Raw genomic sequence first — 15452 nt, 5'->3', positions numbered from 1 at the left:
CCACTTCTCTGTTTTTGGTGTTGTTTCCTCTTTTCATTGCTGTGATCAGCCAGGAGGGAAGCTTCAGACACACCCAGGAACCCTGAGTTTTGCTGCATAGAAGCATGGAATCAGAGAATCTCCCGAGTTGGAAGTGACCCACAAGGCTCGAGTCCAACTCCTGGCCCTACATGGGACAGCTCCAAAAGTCCCTCCATGTGGAAGCTCCTGGAGCAGGTCCTGTGGAGTTGGTCAAGGTTCTGGAACGTTTCTCTTGCGAGAAAAGGCTGAGGAAGCTGGGTCTGTTCAGCCTGGAGAAGAGATAGCCAAGAAACCTCATCAATGTGTCTGAGTATCTAAAGGGCGATGTCAGAGCATGGACAGACGCTGCTGGTGCCCAGCAGTGGACAAGAGCCAGAAACTGACACCCAGGAAGTTCCACCTGAACATGGGGAAGGATTTCTTTCCCGTGTGGGTGACCAAGCACTGAACAGGCAGCCCAGAGAGGGTGTGGAGATATCTCACTAGAGATATTCCAGAACCGTCTGGACACCCCTGTGCTCTGCGATGACCCTGCTTGGAAAGGAAGGTGGAACCAGATGACCCTCTATGGTCCCTTCCAACCAGAACCGTTCCGTGATTCTGTGATTCCATGTGCCTGAGAGCGCTGTCAAAGGCTCCTGGAGCCCTGTCCGCCCTGCCCGGCGCTCAGCCGAGCCTCACGGAGCCCCTCGGGGAGCCCTGGGCCACCCGGGGCGGCCGCCGCGGAACCTTGGTGCGCCGGAACCTTGGTGCTGCGGCGCGGGGCCCGGCGCGGCGCGGCGGGGCGGACCGGGGCGGACCGCGCGGAGCCGGGGCGGGAGCTGAGGCGGGACCAGGACCAGGATCAGGATCAGGAGCGGGAGCTGAGCCGGGAGCGGCCCCGCGGACCCGGCCAGGCCGAGATGTACGCGGGGCTGCAGGAGCTGGGAGTGGCCAACGGCGAGGACCTCAAGGAGACCCTCACGAACTGCACGGAGCCGCTGAAGGCCATCGAGCAGTTCCAGGTGCGCTGAGTGCCGTGTGGGGCCGGGCTGTGCACGGACCTGTGCTGTCTGGGCTTTCCCTCGCTTTATTTGTTTTCCCGAGTGCCGTTCTCAGTTCCCGCTGCGGGTTGTGTTGCAGACAGAGAACGGGGTGCTGCTGCCTTCGCTGCAGTATGCGCTGCCCTTCCTGGACCTGCACGGCACCCCCCGGCTCGAGTTCCACCAGTCCGTGTTCGATGAGCTGCGGGAGAAGCTGCTGGAAAGAGTCTCTGCCATCGCTTTGGAAGGGAAGGTCGAGGAGAGGTTTGTCAGCAGTCTCCTTGGTTCCTTGGAGTGAGCTTGGAATTCTGTGTGAAAATGCAGTGGATGGGTGACTTCTGTAAAGAAGAATTGGGTTCCTCAGGGACTGAGTTCCAGTGGCTTTGAGGTGGCCACTTTGTTCCTTTACTGCTCCGTGGTACTTAGTCTCGTGTTTTTCCATGTTTTCAGATACAAGAAGCTGGAAGATCTCCTAGAGAAGAGCTTTTCCTTGGTCAAGATGCCCTCGATACAGCCCGTGGTCATGTGTGTCATGAAGCACTTGCCCAAGGTGGGACCACGGTACTGGTTGGCCTGGTGTGACATGTGTGTCACTGGTGTGATGTGGTGTCTCACTGGTGTGACATGTGTGTCACTGGTGTGAGATCTCTGGTGTGCCTCTGGCAAGTGGGCTCTGCTCCCTCTGCACATTCTGCAAGTGTGTTGTTCAGTTTCAGGGACTGGCTGAAGATTCAATAGATTCTTGTATCTGCTAATAACTCAGTGGACTAAATCGAAAAGCATTTTACATTTTCATAATCAGATGAGAGTATTTCCCTATTTTCTTCAATCCATGTGCTTCCTTAAAAAGTGAAGTTTGCTGATAGGTGAATTTTTTCCACAGCTGATTTACAAATCTCTGACAAGTGGAAGGTAAGACTTGAGGAGTGCAATTAAAAGTAAGCAGGAGTGAGAATCAGATCTGTGAAACAAAAGTCTCTAGGAGTGTCCTTACTAAAAGCGTCATGTTGCACTCAAGGTAATGGATTCAAAATACTGCTGGATCTTCAGTAAATTACTGAGTTTGGAAACATCACCTCAAATCTCAGCACTGGAGATATAAAGTAGATATTTTTTCTTCTTTGAAAGAATTAAGAGTATATAATTTGATTGTTGAAGAGGTCTCTGAGGACTGGGTTACTGCTACACTATGTGGGTGAATGCCCAGACTGCCTGAGATGGGGATCACGGCATGGAGAGGATTATCCTGCTCTGCTCTGCACTGGGGCAGTCTCACCTTCAGTCCTGGGGCTGTTTGGGCACAAGATAAAAAACATCTAAAGCTGTTGGAAAATGTTGAGAGGATGGGGAAGGGTCTGGAGGGGCCCATGAGGAGCAGACTGGGGGCACTGGGATGGTTCAGCTGGAGCAGACTGGGGGCACTGGGATGGTTCAGACTGGGGGCACTGGGATGGTTCAGACTGGGGGCACTGGGATGGTTCAGACTGAGGGCAGAGCTCCCCGGGGCTGCAGCTCCTCCCGAGGGGCAGCTCCAGGCTCTGCTCTGGGACAGGGACAGGAGCCAGGGCAGGGCTGGAGCTGGGCCAGGGCAGGCTCAGGCTGGAGCTCAGGGCAAGGTTCTTCCCCCAGAGGGTGCTGGGCACTGCCCAGGCTCCCCAGGGAATGGGCACGGCCCCGAGGCTGCCAGAGCTCCAGGAGCGTTTGGACAGCGCTGCCAGGGATGGACAGGCTGGGATTGTTGGGGGGTCTGGGCAGGGACAGGGGCTGCCCTGGGTGATCCCTGTGGGTCCTTCCAGCTCAGGATATTCTGTGATTCCATGATTTAGATGCCTCCTGTAGTCAGGTATGGGTTCCATGGACTGTCAGGCAGGTGAGGTGCTGCTCAGTGTGTAACTGCTCTGTGGATTGCAGGTCCCTGAGAAGAAGCTGAAGCTGGTGATGGCTGATAAGGACCTGTACAAGGCCTGTGCTGTCGAGGTGAAGAGACAGATCTGGCAGGACAACCAGGCTCTCTTTGGGGATGAGGTGTCACCCCTGCTGAAACAATACATCCTGGAGAAGGAGAACATTCTCTTCAGCAATGATATTTCCTTCTTGCAAAATTTCTTCAGTCCATCTCCCAAAACGAGACGTCAAGGAGAGGTAAGGACAAGGAAACCCTCACAATGTGCTGCTGAGGAGAATTTATCAGCTTTCAGTCAACCATCACATGACAGGGGCTGTTTTTCCCTTCCCACCTTTGCTGCTGAGGTTGTTTAGCTGGATAAACTCTTTGCAAGAAACACCAAGCCATTTTCTCCTACACATCTTGATGAAAGCAGCAGATATTACTTTAGTTGGTGTGTAATAAATGATGAATGTTCTAAGCTGTTTATGCACTTTAAAAAAAGAAAGGACAGATTTTTTTTCTCTGTTGTTCAGTCTGGCTTTGAAACACTTCAGCTGTTCTGAAGGCTCAACATCTCTATCACATCAGTTTGAGTATGCTGATATATTAAATTTGCTTTCTTGGGACCTTTTGTAGTGGACATAGCCCAACTAAAGTTGTTTGGGTTTTTGGGGTTTTTTTTAAGTATGTAGAAAGTTAATTGGCATCCAGAAAAGTTGCTTTTTGAATTAAATTAACTACAGGGCAATACAATGCTTTAATTTCAGAGAGGACAGCACATCTGTTACATGAGGGGTTGTTTTAGACCTGTTTTGCTTTCAAAATCATTCGGTGTAAGTGCCCTGGTGAATTTACTCCAGGTTTGCACTGCAGAGTTGTGCTTTAACCCCAGCTGGACACTCAGCACCACACATCCACCTGAGGGCATCTGGGGAGAATCAGAAGGGTAGAAGAAAGAAACTTGTGGGTTGAGACTGTTGAAGATTTGGTGAACGTTTCTTGAGCAAATGCTCTTGGAAATCTTGCAGTAAGCAGTTCCTTTTCAGGACCTTATGTCCTTGCAGATACTCAATCTTGGTTAATCACATAACATAATTAATTTACATTTGTTTGTGTGTGTGGAATGAGAGCATTTCTTGGTGCTGAGCCCCCATTTGTGCTCTCTGAGCTCAGGTGGTGCAGAAGCTGACACAGATGATTGGGAAGAACGTGAAGCTCTATGACATGGTGCTGCAGTTCCTGAGGACGCTGTTCCTGCGCACCAGGAATGTCCATTACTGCACCCTGAGGGCAGAGCTCCTCATGTCACTGCACGACCTGGAGATCAGTGACATCTGCACTGTTGACCCCTGTCACAAGGTACCAATCCTGTGGGACAGATGGGGGTATTTATGGGGAATTTTCTGGAGAAAGCCCAGAGAAGATGAGTCCTTTCTGTAAACAGAGTTCAGACCTTGAACCTAAATGTCATCTTATATTCCTTGGACCTTCAGGTGAGAACTTTGTTAACCAACAGTTTGCTTTCTTGAATCCGTGAATCATTCAAATTTAGGGTACTTTGGCAGTGTTAAAAGCAATGTCTGATCTGGCATCTATTCTGTGTAGATGCTGCAAAAATAATTAAAACCATCATCTGGCCCCAGGTTCTTGCTCCAGGCTTCCCTCCCAATTGTGGATATGCTCCATCTGTCAGTAAACTCTGTGTGTGTAACAGTAAATACTTTGGATGTTGAATTATAAGAAAACATGAGACTATTAAAATATTGGGAAGTGACAGATTTGGTAATGTCACAGCAAGATCTTGTTGCTGGCCTCTTGTTCGTGGTAGCATCACTCTGACCTGGAACAAGGCTTTTTCTCTGAAGTAGTTGTTAAGTTTTACATGTATTCTGCTTAAAAAATAGGTTTTTTTAGCTCTAAAGCACAAACATCTCCACTGTCAATATTCCTTCATTTAGAGAGTGGGAGTGCTATTGCAGAGCCAAAATAAACCACGATTTTATTTTTAAGTGATGCTGCTTCTTTCTCAGTCTCCTACTTGTGTAAATCCACAGGTGTGCAGGGCAGTGGTGGATTTAATTCCTACTCCTTAATTTCCAGGGAATGCCTTCCCTGGAAGTGGAGAAAGTGAGCTCAGGTTAACTTCCCTGGGCATTCCTGACCTCCTTTTGGGATATTGGCCTTTCTGACCTCTGTGTTAGTCACCAGTGTGGTACCATGCCTAGGTGCATTAATGAAGTAGCTCAATTGCAGATACTTGCAGGTCATTCTGAGCCTATTTTCTCTGACATCATGTGTTTTATTGCTGGTTTAATGAGTTCATAAAGCTCCCTCCATTTGGTGACAGTTCACCTGGTGCCTCGATGCCTGCATCCGGGAGAAGTTCGTGGACAACAAGAGAGCTCGGGAATTGCAAGGATTCCTGGATGGGGTGAAGAAAGGACAAGAGCAAGTGTTGGGGTAAGGCACTTGGGCTGTTTATTGGGAAACTGAAAAAGGCTTCCTGGCACTCACAACAGCTGACAAGTGCTGTAGGTGTCAATTTTTCCCTAAAGCCAGCAAACCTCTGGCAGCCCCTCTGTGCAGTCACATCCCAAACATCCCTCAGTGTGCTGGGGCACAGCCAAGCACGTCCTGGTGGCAGAGCTTGCACTGCTTCACTTGCCACTCTTGAGTCTCCCCTGTGGCCTCATAACAAAATTCAGGAGTCGTTCTTAGGGAGTCAGAATAACTTACTATGAATTACTTGTCTGGCTTTAAACCCCGAGAAAATGGGCTGATGATGTTTGTCAGTTAAAGTACTTCATTAGCTTCAAATTACACCCTTGCTGTGATCTGATACACTTCTGTTTCTGAAAGGTGCACAGTATTTTATTTAGTTGGTACTTTCAGATTTTGTCCATTGGTATTTTAAACTATTTGAGAATTCACTTTTACCTGTTGTTTTTCAAAAGCCTGAGACCTTTCTGTCCTCTGCACTCTGGAGATGGTCAAAACCTGCCAGCTCAAAGAGCTGGGGCCACGAGAGCTCCACTGCCTGTGGGCTGTCTCCCAGCAGATCTTCAGCTGGCTGTGGGAGATTTTGTGCTTGATCTCAGTGCAGACTTTCAGCAATTGTTTGTTCTTTTTGCTCTTTAACGTCAAAACCACCATGAATATTATTTCTTTACAAGGCAGGAGAAGGTTCATCAGGTGCACACAGTTGGGTTTGGACCTGTACAATGGGGTTGTTGGTTATATATGACAAGTGTTTGATTTTTACTTCTTCTCAGGGACTTATCAATGATCCTGTGTGATCCCTTTGCCATTAACACCTTAGCCTTGAGCACCATAAGGCACCTGCAAGACCTGGTTGGGCAGGACACCTTACCCAGGGTAAGCATTGCAGCTTGTGTGCCTAACCTGAACTGTGGTCTTGGCTGTGGAAGGACTGGCACTGTCCAAGTCTCAGGAAATTCCCAAATGTAGCAGTTGGAACAAGGGAAACATGATTCCTGTCCTTTTGCAGCACCTGCTGCAGTGCTCTGCAGGAGCTGTTTGGACATGGACATTTTGAAACTCTCCAAAAATTCTTTGCATGGCTCATTCTGCCTGGCAGCTGTGCAAATACAGAATAATGTAGAATCTGTGCCTCCCTGCTTTGTCCCTCCATCAGTTTGTGTGACAGCAGCACCTTTCTCCTGCCATGGTGAATGCCATGGGTTTGTTTGCACAGTTCTGGTCTGGTGGCTGAGATAACTCCACAGTTCCTGCAAGTGGAGTCTGCAGGAGGTGCTGAAATGTTAAAGGAGAGCACCTTGCCAGGTGTCTGGACAATGGGAGCCACTTGGTGTTTTATCCCTGAGTTGTTCAGTGTTATTGCTGCATGGAGTAACTTCCTTGTGACAGTTTGAGACTGAAAGTCGTTTGGGTTTCAGGACACAATACAAACAGAAAATCCACTGTCATTCTTACACACCCTTTCTCCTCCTTTATTCTGCTGAGATGACTTGGTTTGTCCTCTCACACACTATATTTTAGTGCACTAATTGGGCTGGACACATCTTAAAAAAATATGCTGAGATGGCTGCAAACTTCCTGGTGCATTATAAATCTACAACAAACCCTGAGGTGTGGCAGTTATTTGATGCCCATTTGAGGATCAGTTTTCAATTAACTTGAACTGAATGCCTTTAGCAGTCTTGGACGAAGCTGCTAATCCAGAACAGCTTTGAATATAAACCACTGCTTTCAAATAAGTATCTCATGTGAAGATCAAAATAGCTGTTTTTCTTCTTCCCTTCAAATTCGAGGAAAGCCCGGACCTGCTGCTGCTCCTTAGGATGTTGTCATTGGGACAGGGGGCTTGGGACATGATTGACAGCCAAGTCTTCAAGGAACCAAAAATGGTGAGCCCTTTTGATGGTAAGAATTTAACACAGTTAATCAAATTCAGACTTGTTTATTATTTTGTTGCATTCCTTATTAAACATTTGTTCTCCAAATGTCTCATCAGAGCTTTCTTGGGAAAAAACAGTGGTCACAGAGCAGCTGTTCTAGACTGTGAGCTTTTATTACCTGCGTTTTTTTCATGGGTGTTTGGTCCTTACTGTTCTAAAATCAGTTCGTATCCCTGTTAACTCCACTGGTTGCTCTTTGCTCTCTCATTTTTCCTGGAGTCTTGTACACAATTGATGTGTTTGTAGAACACGTCTTGCATAAGGAAAGCAGAATTTCCAAGACTGCTCTCAAACTCTGGTAGCAGTTTAGAAACTTTTCATTGACAAGAAAAATGTTTTTTCCTTCCCAGCTCTCTGTTAGAGCAGTTTAGGGTAGTGCCACGCTGAACTGTAATCATTCCATGCTTTGGAAATCCCTTCCCAGTATTACAGGAATCCCTGGTGTAGTTCAGCTGAGGGCAGGAGTGCCAACCCTGGTGTTGCACAGCAGGGCTGTTCCTCAGGAGGAATTTGCTGTTTCTGTTCTGAACTATAAAGCAGTAAATGTTTTATAAATACCTAGGGGCACATTTGAAGTCTCCAAAATACATCCACTCCTGGCTGCTAGGATGTTTAAATTCACCCCGGGGGGGGTGTGCCTTAACACTGGGGCTGTAGCAGTGAGAGTGATCAGTAATTCTGCAGTAGTGCTGTGATTTGTGCTCTCTCATGAACCTGTAAGGGAAAATGATCAGTTTCTTTCCAAAGGGAGTCTCTGAATCAGCCTTTAAAATCTGATTTGTTTGTGGTTGCATTACCACAAATAAGCCTGGGCCACGCTGTGAGTCTGTAGTTGTTGATATCAGCATTTGATGTCATCCTGAACACATCCCATGCCTGCAGCAGTGCTGGGAAGGGCTTGTCAGAAGAAATGTTACACAGTTGTCCAAAGGAAGGGTTTGAGCAGGAGTGTTTCTGTAGTGACATGGAGTAGATTTTTGGAGTGAATTATGGAGGAATTTTGAGCTGGATGTCTGTAAGCTGCTTTCCTCAGTGTAGGATGAGGCTCCTCACACTGCCTTGCTTTTGTCACGGCGCTTCAGGACCATTAGGTGGCATGAAGTGACTGATGATGGATTTGTTCTCTTCCCTCTGTCCTTCCCCCCCTCCAAGGAAGCCGAGCTGATCACCAGGTTCCTGCCCCTGCTGATGTCCTTTGTGGTGGATGACCACACCTTCACTGTGGATCAGAAGCTGCCCTCGGAGGAGAAGGGACCAATCCCCTACCCCAGCACCATTCCCGAGGCTTTCACCAAGTAGGTGCCTGGCCCCACCCACTGCAGGCTCTGGCACCAAAGCAGCAGGGAGCCAGCCAGACCTGGCACGGGAAAACTGTCTCTGCTAAAGGCAAGGCTCCCTGGGATAAGATTCAGTGCTCTTGCATCAAGTCTGAACCTTGCCTTTAACAAAACAGCTTTCACTTGTGCTCCCTCATATAAAATTTATCTACATAATGTAATATTTCCTAAAATGTCCATTCTCTCATATTGAATGAGAGTATTTGGTGTTTCTGTTCAGCTTCCCAGGCAGTGAATGCTGAGTTTTGGGTGATATTTGGGTGCTGCTGGTTGAGTGCCCATGTTGAAAAGCACTATTGGAAATCATAAAGTTGGCATATTTGACACCCACACTCATTCTCTGTCAATAACCTGTCACTCCAAGGATGTCAGAAATATACTTCAAACCTCTGTGTGCTCTGTTGTGTTCAGATCTTTTGCTGATTTCTAGCACAATTCCTGTCTGTGTGCCAGAATCTGGGATACTGGCTCCTGCTAGTTGTGCTCTCCTCTATCACAGTGTTGATGTTTGACTTTGGGAGACTAAAACAGTATTGGACTTTGTATAATTTTTGAGTATTTGGGCTTCTTCTAAACCCATTTTAAACAGCACTTCTATCATGAATACATTATAAATGTTCCCAGTTAAATCCAGCTGTTTGTTGAATGTTCAGTTTTTCTGGAGCTTGGTAGTGAACATAAGGATGATCCATCTGCTCACTCACTGAATAGCCGCTCTTCAGTGGGTTTGAGGTTAGCCACTGCTGTGCCTACTTGATAACTATCCCAAAATACTTTAAACCTCTTAAAAATGATTAAAAAATAGCTTTATTGATGAATAAACTTTGCTTGTGCCATAACAGGTTCCTGCAGGAGAACAGAATAGCTTGTGAGATTGGGCTGTATTACATCCTTCACATCACCAAACAGAGGAACAAGAATGCTTTTCTGAGGCTCCTGCCAGCACTAGGTAGGTTTTTGTCTCATCTTCTGCTCTATGGCTGTTTGCCTCATACTGGACACCCAGGAGGCCACTAAACCTGGAGTGAAAGGGATGTCAGAGCCAGGGACATCATGTTCTGCCTTTGGCTCTTTGGTGACTTAGTTGTGAGTCTTTGCAGGAGTGTTTGGGTTCCACAGTTTTCTGCTGCTGTTAGAGTTTAGGGGGAGTGGTTGAGGTCAGTGGTTCCTTACATGAAGGGCTCCTTTAACAATGAGATCAGTTAAGAACCATTTGGAATGTATCTGAAAGATAATAGAGCAGGTGCCCCAATTCTGCTGCCCACAGTGATTGCAGGTGGCCAGAAGTTGCTGGGACTTGGCTTTGTGTGGTGAAAAAACTGGTAACAAAATAGGACTGAACACAACCTTGATTTTTTCACCAGTATTATCTTGCTCACTGACTCCTCTGGGATGAGTTGCAGGAGAGCTGTGGAGCAATGTGCTTCTAATCTTTTATGTCTGAAAGATCAAAGCCACCTGCCTGGGCTGCCTGTTATCAAAGGAAATGAGAAAAAAAAAAAAGACTGAAAGAAAGAAGATTTAGATTAGGTACTGGGAAGGAATTGTTCCCTGGCAGGGTGGGCAGGCCCTGGCACAGGGTGCCCAGAGCAGCTGTGGCTGCCCCTGGATCCCTGGCAGTGCCCAAGGCCAGGTTGGACATTGGGGCTTGGAGCAGCCTGGGACAGTGGGAGGTGTCCCTGCCATGACAGGGGTGGCACTGGATGGGTTTTAAAGTCCTTTCCAACCCAAACCATTCTATGGTGAAACCTCACTCCAGGGTTTTCAGCAGGAGCAGGAGCTGTGTGGACAGGTTTTGGCACATCCTTGTCAGTCTCTGTCTCTTTCCGTGTTTTGTAGTTGAGACATTCAGTGACTTGGCCTTCAGTGACATTTTCCTGCATCTGCTCACTGGTAACCTCACCCTGCTCAGTGATGAGTTTGCACTTGAGGAGTTCTGCACCAGTCTCTTTGATGGATTCTTCCTCACTGCCTGCTCCAGGTAAAGCAGATCTTTCTCACTGGAGAGAGGGAGTTTGCAGAATGCCTGACAGAGGCTTTACTGCTTTGAACAATAATTTAATAGTTCACCAAATTCTTCACAGGCAGTGGAAATACCAGCCTGATGCTGTTTCCCTTTAAGGAAAGGTGCATGTTTTGGGATGAAGTTTTTATCAACAAAATGGTTATGTCTTGACTGTGAATTTTTATCTAAACTGCAATTCATTATCCCTAAGTTGGAGTTGCAAAGGAGAATATGCTTCTGGTTTTGCAGTAGCTCTGGCTATGTAGAGTTAACTTCAGCTCTTTGCAGTATTAGCAGCACATAAAAAGCTGTTGTTACCTCTGTTCAGTCACTCTGGTTTAGCTGGTGGCCTACAGACAAGTTCAGCCTCCAGAAAGCTTCCTTAAAAGTGGCTGAAATTACTGTTGGGGCATAGCAGCATGTCCTGCTCTTTCCTCCACACACTCTCTGCTTAAAATCTCCCTGCTCGTGGTGTGCAGGTAATCCACTCCTGTTGAACAATTCCTTGAATCCTTGAAGGTCTAAGGCAGTGTTAGTGCTTACATTGAGTTAGCCTCTTACAGAAACTCCAATTCTCAGGGGTTCTGAAAAATTATAACTAAGTCTGTGTGGTGGGTGAATTATTCTGGTGCTGTTGCTGAGACTTCCATGTTCTCAAGATGATGTTTGTTTGTCTTGGTTACTCTGCTTTCAAATGGCTCTTGCAGGAAGGAGAACGTGCACAGACATGTGCTCAGGCTGCTGCTGCATCTGCATCACAAAGTTGCCCCAGCCAAACTAGAGTCTCTCCAGAAAGCTTTGGAGCCCACCAAGCAGGTAGGAAGGGAAAACTGATTGCAGATGAAAGCAGCTGCCATTGCAGATGAAAGCAGCTGCCTTTCCAGATTCTGTTGAATGGAGCACGAGCTCTGTTTTCCAAGTGTACCAGGCTGTGGCCTGATTACCCTGTAGCTTCCTCCTCCTGTGCTGGTTTGTGTTAAACACACAGGGTGAAGGCACACGTGCTGTTCTGGCTGGAATGGAGTGTGACTGTCCTGTTTCCCCATCCCTGATTCTCGTCCTGCAGAGTGGGGAAGCTGTGAAGGAGCTTTACAACCAACTCAGTGAGAAACTGGAGCTGCACAAGCCCAGCCCAGCCGAGGTGACTGAGACTCCCTCCATGGAGCTGCCCCTGCCCACCGTGCCCACCCCAGCCTCACGCTGAGCTGTGGCTGCAGGGCAGGGCTGAGGGGAGAGGAACTGAGCCTGTGCTGCCTTCTGAGTGTCTCTGCCCACGTGGTGGAAACACAAACAAAGCCACTGAGGCTCCTTCAGGAAATGCTGCCGTTCACCCAGCTCACTGGCTCTTGCTGGTTGGAGAACTGTATGCAGTGCATTGCAAGGTTTACTTTTCATGAAGGTAGCTGAGTGTTTTCTTGTAGATCCACTTAAAATCTGACTGTACATTTAAAAAAAAAAAGAAAATGCATATTTTTGAGCTTGGCATCCTGTGTTTTTAAACTCTGCTCAGTGAGTGTGGAGCCCCTGTGTGGCTGAGCAGGTGGTGTGGGCTCTTGAGGCTGATCATGGCTTCCTTTGGCCTTGGTCTGCCCCTCGGGGTCTCTGGAGAAGATGCTCAAGGGGAAGAAGAGTCAGAGGAGATGAGCTCTACTGGTTCCAGCTCTTGTGGCACATGGTAAGATGTTCTGCACTGTCAGTGTCCACTGCTGCCACCAGCCTGAGCAGCACTCAACAGCCTCTTCTCAGATGGGCTTTCACAAAGAGAGCCAGAAATTGAACCAGTCTCTCCCCCTTCCCCCCAACTTTTCTCCAGAGGAGTAGCTTGAAGTGAGTCCTGGACCAGTTAAAAAGAGCAAGACTAATGTTCCTCAGTGACAGGGTTGAGTGTAGGGAGAGTGAGATTCTGTTTTTGAAAAAACAGAATCATAGAAATTACCTGGGTTGGAAGAGACTTTTCAGATCATCCAGTGCCACCCCTGCCAAGGACAGGGACGTCTTCCACTATCTCAGGGTGCTCCAAGCCCCAATGTCCAGCCTGGCCTTGGGCACTGCCAGGGATCCAGGGGCAGCCACAGCTGCTCTGGGCACCCTGTGCCAGGGCCTGCCCACCCTGCCAGGGAACAATTCCTGCCCAATATCCCATCCAGCCCTGCCCTCTGGCAGTGGGAGCCATTCCCTGTGTCCTGTCACTCCAGGCACTTGTAAAGATTCCTGAAGGCTCCCTTCAGGCACTGGAAGGTTGCAGTTGGGTCACCCCACAGCTGCTCCTCTCCAGGTTGGAAGGTTTGTTCTTCATGACTCACTTGTGTCACCGTTTCTGTTCCAGTTCTGCTTTTGCTGCTGCCTCAGCTGGAGTGTGCAGGGGCCTGCTCAGTGCCCAACCACTCTCTGTGGAAAGAACCTTGCCCTGATACCCAGCCTAAACCTCCTTCCTTTTTTTCTTCCCCATCAGCTCTTGTTTCCTGGGACTTGAGCACTCTGAGTGCCAAGTCATGCTCAGGAGACTCTTCTGTTTCCTGAAGCTGTGTCCAAAAAACCCAAACAAACACGGTTGTTAAGCAGAGGTGGAACTCCCTCCCCAGTGCTGCTCCCTCGCTCTCTGTGTGGTTTTCTTCCTCCTGAGCTCAGAAATGCTGTGTGAGGGCAGTGACTCCCCTCCCTTCATCACCTTGAATCCAGGAACTCGAGGAAAGGTGGGATATGTTTGTGTTTGACACAGGTGCACTGTCCTTTGTTCCTCTTGTCTCCACTGCAGCTCCTGGGGTCAGGGCTGTCCTTGGGAGCCTCTCAGCAGTTCTGATACTGAACTTTTTGGAAACAGGACCTGGATGTAACAATTGGGTCTTTACTGCAAAGTTTTGGTTTCAAACTGCTTTAACTGTCCTGGTAACTTAGACAAAATAACGTCCCACACTGCTCCTAGACCTTGGCCGTGAACCTGCTCAGGCCTGTGCTTTGCTCAGACTTTGAGGTTATTTTAGGATTGTTTTGGGGATTCTCTTGGTCACTTGAGGTTCCCCTTATCCCGAGGCTAACGTGGTGCTCTCCTGGTACCTGTACCTGCAGAACTGTCACATACAATGGTGATTTTTCCCAGTTTTTTGCATCCATGAAGAAACAATCCCAGAATATGAGCTGGTCATTCCCAGTGCTGGTGGCGAGTTTGGCTGAGGAGGGGAGAGCTGGGCAGCTGAGACAGAGTGGCTGCCAGTCCATGCTCTCCTGGCCTGGTGCTGCTCAAGACTGTGAGAAGAGAGACAATTTCCAGAAAACAATTTTAGTAGTGAACATCTCTACATCTTCTGCTTCCGTGTTTTGGTAGTGAAAATCTGCTACCAGTTTTGAGGTGAGGAAGGTTTCACTCCTGTGCCAGGAATTGCACTGACTCCTGTTGTGCAGGTAAATCTCTGCATGGCAGGAGCTGGGCTGGCTGCACTGGGGTGCAGGGTCTGGGATCCCAGGGATCCAGGGATATGGGGTGCAAGGTGCTGCAGGGTGCAGGGTGCTGGATGTGCAGGGTGTGGGATTCCAGGGGTCCAGGGGTGTGGGGTCTGGGATTCCAGTGTATGGGGTGCAGGGTGCTGGATGTTCAGAGTCTGGCATCCCAGGGATGTGGATTCTGGAATTCCAGGGATCCAGGTTCCAGGGATAAGGGGTGCAGGGTGCTGCAGGTGCAGAGTGCTGGGGTGCAGGACAGTGGCTTTTTCCTGTGCCAAGGCCAGGATTCCTCCTGGTTCTGCTCTGGGGTTCCCACTCAGAGCTCGGAGTTCTCTCCCTTCTGCTCCCGCAGCTGCTGTAGCACGGGCTGGTGCCGGCACAGCTCCGAGGGAGGTTCAGCCGAGCTGGAAAAGGGAATTTTTTCCCAGTCTTTCAGCCCCGGCAGGATCGCTGTGAGCACAGGCACTGCTGTGAGTGTGCACTAGAGGGTGGTGCAGCCCTGCGTGCCCTGCAATCCTCCCGGACTGGCACACGGGAGCTGCAATCGCTCCCTGCTCACTCTTAGCGGGGACAGTTTGTCTTTATAACAGGGCTGTGGTCCCTGTGACACGAACAAACCGTGAATTCTCTCCAAACCCTCTGAGCCTGACTGCGGAGAGAAGTTTTACAAAGAATTCAAGTTTTTGGGCTTTCCTGAGGGATCCGAGGAACCCAGTGAGACTCTCCAGGCTCAGCTGGGCTGTGACTTACAGGATAACAAGAGGTGAGGACTGGACAGTTAAAGCCATTGGCAGGCATCCTCACACTCCTGAATTCTCCAAAGCATCTGCTCCTGGGCAGAACCCCCTGTTCTCACTGCTGCAGGCACTGGACCCACTGGAAAATGATGGGGAACCATGAATGGGATGTGGTGCAGGTGGCTGGAGGGAAGAAGGACATTGAAAGGAGTGTCTGATAAAGGCTGGAGCAGATGCTGCCCAGCAGAAAACTGAGTTATCTCTCTGCCAAACTTTTCTGGCAGAGCTGCTGCAAGATTCAGGATTTGCAGTCACCTTTAGGTTAATTCTGGTGAGTTGTGCATGGTGGGGAATTTGGTTTGTGACCTCCCTGTAAAAGAGGATCCCCTTATCCAGCTCCTTAGGGTCAATGTGTGTCTTCAACTTCGGAAGAGTTGCATCTAGCCTAGAAAATGAAGTGACATGAAAAATCTTGTTAATTCCTGTCCTGGTTTCAGCTGGGAGAGAGATATTTTTTTCTTAGTTATTTAATTACTTTTTCAGTATAATTCAGCCATTTGAGGGT

General features: G+C 48.5%; 1 protein-coding gene across 2 annotated transcripts; it reads left to right on the top strand.

Moving 5' to 3' along the window:
* The first annotated feature begins 813 nt into the window (after positions 1-813).
* On the top strand, positions 814-12189 carry NELFB (negative elongation factor complex member B). 2 transcript variants are annotated; one of them, XM_014881086.2, is made up of 13 exons: positions 814-1025; positions 1144-1307; positions 1494-1593; positions 2955-3185; positions 4105-4290; positions 5279-5391; positions 6204-6306; positions 7224-7319; positions 8523-8665; positions 9550-9656; positions 10547-10688; positions 11420-11528; positions 11779-12189. In XM_014881086.2, the coding sequence occupies exons 1-13, from the start codon at positions 924-926 to the stop codon at positions 11914-11916; spliced, it is 1734 nt and encodes a 577-aa protein (XP_014736572.1). In that variant the 5' UTR covers positions 814-923; the 3' UTR covers positions 11917-12189. The 2 variants fall into 2 exon arrangements, with proteins under 2 accessions (XP_014736572.1, XP_088033638.1); XM_088177512.1 differs by having other exon boundaries at positions 819-1025; positions 11701-12189.
* Positions 12190-15452: the final 3263 nt, after the last annotated feature.

The sequence above is a fragment of the Sturnus vulgaris genome, chromosome 22 (assembly GCF_052056855.1).
Source record: "Sturnus vulgaris isolate bStuVul1 chromosome 22, bStuVul1.hap1, whole genome shotgun sequence".
Lineage (NCBI taxonomy): Eukaryota > Metazoa > Chordata > Aves > Passeriformes > Sturnidae > Sturnus > Sturnus vulgaris.
Note: the sequence above shows the minus strand (reverse complement) of the source record. Positions and strands in the feature narration are given on the sequence as shown.

Bases quoted from the DNA above. Each gene is read 5' to 3' on its own strand.
- NELFB (XM_088177512.1), top strand. From the start codon at position 924: ATGTACGCGGGGCTGCAGGAGCTGGGAGTGGCCAACGGCGAGGACCTC. The intron at 1,594-2,954 runs GTGGGACCACGG...TGTGGATTGCAG, and splicing joins TCATGAAGCACTTGCCCAAG to GTCCCTGAGAAGAAGCTGAA. The intron at 11,529-11,700 runs GTAGGAAGGGAA...TTAAACACACAG, and splicing joins CTTTGGAGCCCACCAAGCAG to GGTGAAGGCACACGTGCTGT.